The 8,229-nt window shown below is 39.3% G+C and overlaps 1 protein-coding gene across 1 annotated transcript; it reads left to right on the top strand.

Annotated features, from left to right (window-relative positions):
- Window positions 1–329: 329 nt before the first annotated feature.
- On the top strand, window positions 330–7,944 carry cnr1 (cannabinoid receptor 1). The gene is made up of 2 exons (XM_066688500.1): window positions 330–586; window positions 4,349–7,944. The coding sequence occupies exon 2, from the start codon at window positions 4,402–4,404 to the stop codon at window positions 5,812–5,814; it is 1,413 nt and encodes a 470-aa protein (XP_066544597.1). The 5' UTR covers window positions 330–586; window positions 4,349–4,401; the 3' UTR covers window positions 5,815–7,944.
- Window positions 7,945–8,229: the final 285 nt, after the last annotated feature.

Below are 8,229 nucleotides of genomic sequence, written 5' to 3'. Positions count from 1 at the left end.
AAAGCAACGAGCTTTTATTTCATACACCTTGCACCTGCAAGAGAGTAGGCTATATTCAATCATTTTTAATACTATTTTATTACCTTAACCTCTATGTTACAGATATACATTGGCAGTGTACTGATGCACAATCACAGGCAGGAAAGATGCCAAAACTATACATATTTAATCAAAAGTGCACTATTACCATTGCATTCGTCACCTAATTATTTGAGTTGATTTTGTCATTGTAATAGGCTAGGCGTCGGGGAAGAAAAGAGGAGCCGGGTGGCAGTAGTTGGTACCATGTGACTCAGCCTCCTGGAGCGATGCTATAAGTGTGGCGAGACCAGAGCATCTCTCACTCGGCGCAGCGCAACTCAGTCAACCGCGGGCACTTGGCACAGCGGAGCGCAGCGCAGCACGGTGCCCATTCAGAGACCATCGAAAGCATTTCCAACACTGTCCCGACTGCAGGACCTTCACTAGGGCATCTGTATATGATTGATCCTTTTATTTGCCATATCGTGGCGTGCACCTCTGAATGTGGATGTATGATCATCATCGCTTCGCTGGGATTCCGTTCAACTGGGCAAACTATGTGAAGGTAAAGTCATGTTGGTGTTTTTATATAGTCTACTATGGTGTAGATGTGAACTTTTCCTTTGCAAGAAAAGCCACCATGTGACGCTGGCATTGTAATGTTACGGTTTCATGCTAATGATCTGTTGCTTTTCTGTTAATAATCATAATGCACAAGGTAACACCAACGGCGGTCCTGCTGTGATGTTCTAGGCTACTGATCCACTCTCATGATCTATGTTACTATTTTACTCTTATTGTCTTTGTTACTATTTTACACTTATGGTCTAGTTTACTATTTTACTCTAAAGGTCTATTTTACTACTGTACTCTTATGTCTTTGTTACTGTCTTTAACCACGCTTGGGTGCTGAAGAAGTGCTCAGTCATAAATAGCGCATGCCATAGAGGCAAAGTTGTCATATTATTCATATTCAACAATTGCATATCTGGGGGTTGGCAAAGTGGTTGATCGCTTGTATTAAATGCACATATTCTCGTAATTTCAGTACCATTAGCACATACGTCGCATTTCATATAGCGGAGTGATAGGCAATGAAGGGTATTGCACTTTGGATCCCATCCCGGCTATTATAACAGATATGAAGTCCTCCGCAGCAGGTATTGCATTGACATTGTTGTCGGGGTATTGGAGGTTTATTTAGTTACTTCCAATGTAGGCTTGAATAGCATAACATAAATGGAAATTACATATTTAATATTTTATATATGTTTGTGTGTGATGCATGCATTTGTGCATGTATGTATGTATGTATGTATGTATGCATGTAGGCTATGTATGTATGTTTGTATATATGCATGTATGTCGGTATGTATGTATATGACAGTCTCTTTTACTATATACATATTTCAATTTGAAATAAAGACGAATTTATGTACCCGGTATGTCCTTAGGTGTTATGATCAACGGTGTAGTTTTAGAAGAGGAAAAAATGTACAAACCCCAATGCATGCAAACACTTAACAGAAACATAATGAAAAATTAAGGGGTTCCGCAATATTTGATCTCAGCCACAATAAAAGGTATACTAGTAGTAGGAAATAGTTGTAGTAGCAGCGGGATAAATATTAGTAGAGGTGGGAATGATAATAACGATGCAGACTAAATGATGTTTACTGCAAAACTATGCATATTATTTTCACACTAGTTTGAATAAGTATGTGCAAAAAGACGCTAAATAGACTAATTTGCCAGGCAAAGCATGACAATAATCTCACAACAATCAAAACAGGAACACTTTCCAGTAGACGTGTTTGACTTTGGTAATATATTGTATATACTGATTTTTTAAAAATGCATTTATTAATAGCAGTAATTTGATGTGTCTCTTGACTTTGAAGTCTCAGGGGCGCAACGGCTACCTGCTGGACTCAGAGGGGAAAGATCTGTTACATAAGCATGGAAAAGGGACAGGAATCATGGTGAAAGCTACACCTTTTTCACCATGCAAATCTGTAGCCCGTTCATTTATTATTTTAAGTGTATGAATAAAGGTACTCGAAACATTTGTTTTTCATGATGTTGTCCCAATCCTCCTTTAACCCCGATGACACTTGGTGTAACTGGAATTATAATACCAATCATTTAGTTGTATTTTACTTCCAAGGATCATTTGGGGTTTTACTAAAAGCAGTAACAGTGCTACAGGTAAATCAAAAAATATACAAAATAAAAAATAAACAGCAGACTTTGTACAGAAAATCTGACAGGAATTTAAACTCTCTACACAATCAACACCTATTTGTCACTTAAGTCCACTTTAAAGCAAGCATAGACACCATGTTATGGTTACTTATTATTTGTATCTTTTTTTTAATACATTCATTGGAAGATACGGAAAGCAGAAGTTTCTTTCCATATAGGTGCAAAAAACGTTTCTATTTTGGTTGGGTTTGTTTTTCATTATTGGTATGCAGTTCGCTAAATCTATAGACATTAAAAAAAAAAACATCGGACTTATATTTTGCCTGCTTAAGATACTATGATGAAATATTACAATCTACATATAATATTACAAATAGTACAATCAAATGCGAATGGAAATCATTATACTAATGAATAAGTAATTTCATTGCAAGGCAACACAGCGGGTCATCTCTTTGTTATTGCCAACCAATCTCTCACATGAGTTGACGCACAACCATTGTTTGTTCAACCTTCTTCAAAGGACGTGTTAGAAACTGATATTATTGTGTGCAGAAAAAAAATAATTTAGAATCCAGATTGGTTTTTTTTAATAACTTTAGTCTTTGTTCTAGATGGGTTCGAGTGGAGGAAATTGTGACCTCTTGTGGTTGCTGTGATTAATAATGTAGCACTTGTTTTTCTTGCTCATGGACTCAGTGGACTTATTCTCAGCACGAAGCCATTCAAAGGCATTATTATAATTAGTATTACATTATTTATTTGTTATTTGTATTATGCTCTTGTGCCATTAGTGTTTCACATTCCAGAAAATAAGCAACTTATTTTGTCAAAGGAGGTTTGCAATACAAATATGTGGGCATGAAACCTGTCATTTTGTTAGATATCTTAACATTTCAGTCATGCCATTACGTCTAGTAAGTGTTAAGAATGGCGTGGTCCACCCAGCTGCACATGCAGTCACACAGAGAGACAAGCAAGGGCCCACTCACAGACCCAGCACAGCAGGCGTGTTGTGTGAGGTGTGGTGAAGAGAGAAAAACAGGCATGTTCAAATTGGGACCTTATAGAGCATCTATCCTACATTTATTTTATGCCTCTGAGAATATTCAGAATAAAAGTGTGTTCTCCTAATTAAATAATTCAGAATCTGTTTTAATGTTGTTTTATTCCAAACAGAATTTTCAGAACAATAAGCAAAGCATGTGATTAGAGGCCATTGCTCCTCTAGCGAATATTGCAAAACTCTTCTGAAATTCTGTACAGAACTGTAAACATCATTCAACTGAAGTGGAGAGCTGTGATTTTCCTCTCACAAAGCGGCAAGCTGCTACTAAAGAAGTTTATTTTTTAATGAAACTGGAGGGAAAGTACTCTGCTGCTCTAAAGTGTAAATGAAGCAATTTGCCATTCTTTATTTTAATCCTATGTGTTTTGTAACTTGTAAATGTACTTGTTTAATGAATAAATAGGTTATGGTGCATAGGAGCAAAAGGCTTTGCAATTTCCCCCATTATGTCTGAAAGACATCTGTCTTTGTGTCAGCTGGCTAATGCTGATTTCAGTCTGCACACCCAAACAAATGGTCTGCTTGCACAAATATGGAAAAATAATAGCCTCCCTACTGTGACATATCAAATAATTAATAATAAAAGATGTACGAAAAGTAAGTAAGAATAGCCACTGTGATTTACATTTTAAAAAGAGATCATTGTTAATTTGAGATTTATGATCATTCTTCCTAGGATTCGAGATTATAGTCATTACATGAAATGATGAAGACAAAAGAGGTAATTTTCCAAAGATCTTTTCTGCATGAAGAAAAGAAACCTCTGTAGTGTGAGATAATGTGATCGAAGAATACAACACATTAAAGCTATTCAGTTAACTTTGTTTTGGTCTGTTGGAGAAGAAATAGAAAATGAAGCCAATTACGCATAGCTCTTTTCATCTTTAATTATGATTAAAGAAATTATATCAATTTAACAATTGCAAATATTTACATATTTCATGAAGTGCATTAAAAACATCAATATTAAAATGTAAAAGGCAATGCAGAATTTGGTTATTATATTTTACACAATCATTTAAGTCTGAATTCCTCTCTCTCTCTCTGCTGCAGGCTATTCTGGACACTTTCTCTAGTAATATTGCATACCTCACGGTGGAGCAGCCATGAAGTCTGTCCTGGATGGCGTAGCAGATACCACGTTCAGAACCATCACCACTGGGCTGCAGTACCTCGGGTCAAATGACGTCCATTACGATGACCCCGGCGCCGATGCGGACTTCACGAAGACTGGATACGCCTTACAGAAGCTGCCTTTCTCTGCGTTCAGAAGCAACTCGTTCCAGGGCAAGGTGACGGCTGACGAGGAGCTCTTCTTGAAGGGCATCCCCTTCTACCCGACCAACATCACTGACCTATACAGCAACAAAAGCACTGCGAGCAATATGGAGGAGGAGAGCAACATCCAGTGTGGGCAGAACTTCATGGATATGGAATGCTTTATGATCCTGACTCCCAGCCAGCAGCTGGCCGTGGCGGTCTTGGCCCTCACGTTGGGCACTTTCACCGTCCTGGAGAACCTTGTTGTCCTCTGTGTGATCTTCAACTCACGCACCCTCAGAAGCAGGCCCTCCTATCACTTCATTGGCAGCCTGGCCGTGGCGGACCTGCTGGGCAGTGTCATCTTTGTGTACAGCTTCGTCGATTTCCATGTGTTCCACCGGAAGGACACTCCCAATGTGTTTCTGTTCAAGCTGGGGGGGGTCACGGCCTCTTTCACCGCATCTGTGGGCAGCCTCTTCCTCACGGCCATAGACAGATATATCTCCATTCACAAGCCCCTGGCGTACAAGCGGATTGTCACCAAGACGAAGGCCGTCATCGCCTTCTGTATGATGTGGGCCATTTCCATTATCATCGCCGTGCTCCCCCTGCTGGGCTGGAACTGCAAGCGCCTCAACTCTGTGTGTTCGGACATTTTCCCACTGATCGACGAGAACTACTTGATGTTCTGGATCGGGGTCACCAGCGTCTTGCTCCTGTTCATCATTTATGCCTACATGTACATCCTGTGGAAGGCGCACCACCACGCCGTGAGGATGCTCAGCCGTGGGACTCAGAAGAGCGTCATCGTGTACTCCTCCGACGGCACCAAAGTGCAGGTCACCAGGCCGGAGCAAACGAGGATGGACATCCGCTTGGCCAAGACTCTGGTGCTCATACTGGTGGTGCTTATCATCTGCTGGGGCCCAGTCCTGGCCATCATGGTTTACGACCTCTTCTGGAAGATGAACAACTTCACGAAGACCATCTTCGCCTTCTGCAGCATGCTGTGCCTGTTCAACTCCACCGTCAACCCCATCATTTACGCTCTGAGGAGCAAAGACCTGCGGCTGGCTTTTCGCAGCACCTTCCAGCTCTGCAGGGGGACAGCCCAGCCCTTAGACAACAGCGTGGAGTCCGACTACCAGAACAGGAACGCTGCCCACAAAGTGGCAGAGAGCTGTGTGAAGTCCACTGTGAAAATAGCCAAAGCCACCATGTCTGTGTCGACCGAGACGTCTGCTGAGGCAGTCTAACCTGCCTTGGTCAACTGATTCATGACTTACAGCACCACCCATACAGCAGCAAGAGTACAATGATCCGCAATTTGTTTTCTTAATAAATAAATCCAAAAGTAATAAAGGAAACCTAAATATAAAATGCACAAGGCTGTCACACGAGCCAGTGTCATTTAAATGCTTCGAGCTGTCATATTGCAGACGTGTTTAATGTCTCAATCATTGCCCAAGTGCCAAATGGAATTTGAAATCAAGCACTGTCCGTGAAAAAGGATTGTGGTGTTAATATAGGTCCCGCTGCTGCATTTTTCTTAATTACACTGGGCTTTATCATTCATTTGCACCCTGTTCTCCTCGACGGGTCTGTCCAGTCGGTGGTACTGTAGCTTACGTTTTAAAACAATATTTCGACTGTGACTTCAGGTTTGCAAAGTCTAAATCTTTAATCATGGGACAAGGGGCTATAGAAATCTTTACCAGGATTAAACCGAAACTAATAATGTTGATATGTATAGTTGAAATATCAGTTTGTATAAATTCAGTTTGCAGCCATGCTTATGTATAAAGTTATTTTGCATTTTTTACAACTTGTACACTAAACTTTGGGTTTCCACTCATTATTTTTTTAAATGGAATAACTGTTGAGTTTGTATATAAAATGATCTTCACATTGGGGCTCTGGTTCCTCAGTGTGAAGAAATGTACAATGTAGGGGGATGTTCTCACATCTAAATTTCATGACACACAGTGATTTTGTAATTGATCTTCTGAATATGTGTATATGTATGTATATATGTATATGAAGGCTGAAAATGAAAGCTTCATCTTGAAACATATACTCTTTGCAGATATCTTAGCGCAGATCAATACCTGTATTTTTAGCTCAGACTAATATTTTCAGATTTGAATGCTCTTCTTTGCCATTAACTTAATTAACTCACTTTGTTAGTATTAATTTTATTTTTTTATTGCCAGTGTAGAAAAGTAAATGTCAAATTGCTCATGTAAACTGAAAACAGTGTAGCTACTTGGAAGTATTGCGTAGGTGTGGGTAGAAGCTTGATACACACGGCTTGAGTTTCTGCAGCCTCCTACTGAGAGTGCACTTACAGAACAAGTGTAGTATGTAAAAAAAAAACCATTGTACAGTATTATCCTGAAAATATGAGACAGATGCACAACAACACAGCTTACAACACTGTGCAGCTGACATAGACGATGACCGCAGCTCTCATCTAAAAAGGTCATAGACAGATGTGCTTTAACGAACCATATTCTATACTCCTGTAGTGCTGTCAAAATGTGATCACCGTGTCAAGTCCTGCTGAGAAATTAATGTTGTTGTGGTGTGCTGGTCACGCCAACGTAATCTTCATGGAGTAATGTTTAAATGAACTTTACGTGCGCTGTGTTTGTGCCTGTGTTTTTTTGTTTTGTTTTATTATTATTATTATTATTATTATTATTATTATTATTATTATTATTACATATTTTTTCTTTACCGTTTAACAGCGTTTGGTTAACACAATACTTTTGGGGGTATTTATTTGTGTACAATTAATAGTTATTGTAGATTCAAATAATGCATTGTAACTTACTACTTTGTTTAAATATTGTTGAAATATTTATTTTATTACCTTAAAGGAACAAAATCCTCCCTGGGTTACACTTTGGGGGATGTGTGAGGTTGATTGTTCAGAAGGACTGAATGGCTTTAAACCTTATACACCAAACTTTGCATTTGTTGCATAGGAAACCTGTTGGAGAATCAACTTGGGAGTCTGTGTGTGTGATGAAATGTTTTTTAATTTTTTTTTAACAAACAAATCAGTCTAGAATGAAGTTTTATTCACCCTGATAGCACATTAGGATTTAAATAGCTAGGTTAACATTTCTTGTTCTGTAACCATTCAATTTGGTGTGAAACTATTCGGAACTGTTTTTCCAGTCGGCATTTTCCTGCTCTTGTTCCTGTCCGCCAGTCTTCGAAATTAACTCCTGATGTGAAGTGGCTTCTGTATTAAGGCTGCATGTGAAGAATCTGTCAGAAAAAAAAGAAATTCTGTCCCAATCCACTGGACGCGTGTTTGACGTATGCAATGTCGTCTGTTATCAAGCCTTTAAATAAAGTCACAACTGTTCAACATTCGAGGTCTGCTGTGCTCCGTTTAAGACTTTTTTCTTAAAACATCAGGGTAACTGAAATCAAAATGTGTGTGTGTGAGGTCAAGCTCGGTTTCCAGGCATATCTGGTAACTCTATGTGAGGAGATCACTGGGATCACTGTTGTCACACAGGAAATAATGTATATAGCCATGCCAAGACTCTCCTTTCACATTCTTGATTTTCAGGTTTCAGGGCTGAGTTCATCCCTTCTGGTGACAATAAGACATCATCGGAGGATGAGGGTGACAGACATTGGTTGATTATAAG

This window comes from Amia ocellicauda, chromosome 1 (genome assembly GCF_036373705.1).
Source record: "Amia ocellicauda isolate fAmiCal2 chromosome 1, fAmiCal2.hap1, whole genome shotgun sequence".
Lineage (NCBI taxonomy): Eukaryota > Metazoa > Chordata > Actinopteri > Amiiformes > Amiidae > Amia > Amia ocellicauda.
The sequence above is the reverse complement of the archived record's forward strand: the minus strand, read 5'-3'. Positions and strand labels throughout refer to the sequence as shown.

Excerpts from the sequence above, each read along its gene's own strand:
- cnr1 (XM_066688500.1), top strand. The coding sequence starts at position 4,402 with ATGAAGTCTGTCCTGGATGGCGTAGCAGATACCACGTTCAGAACCATC.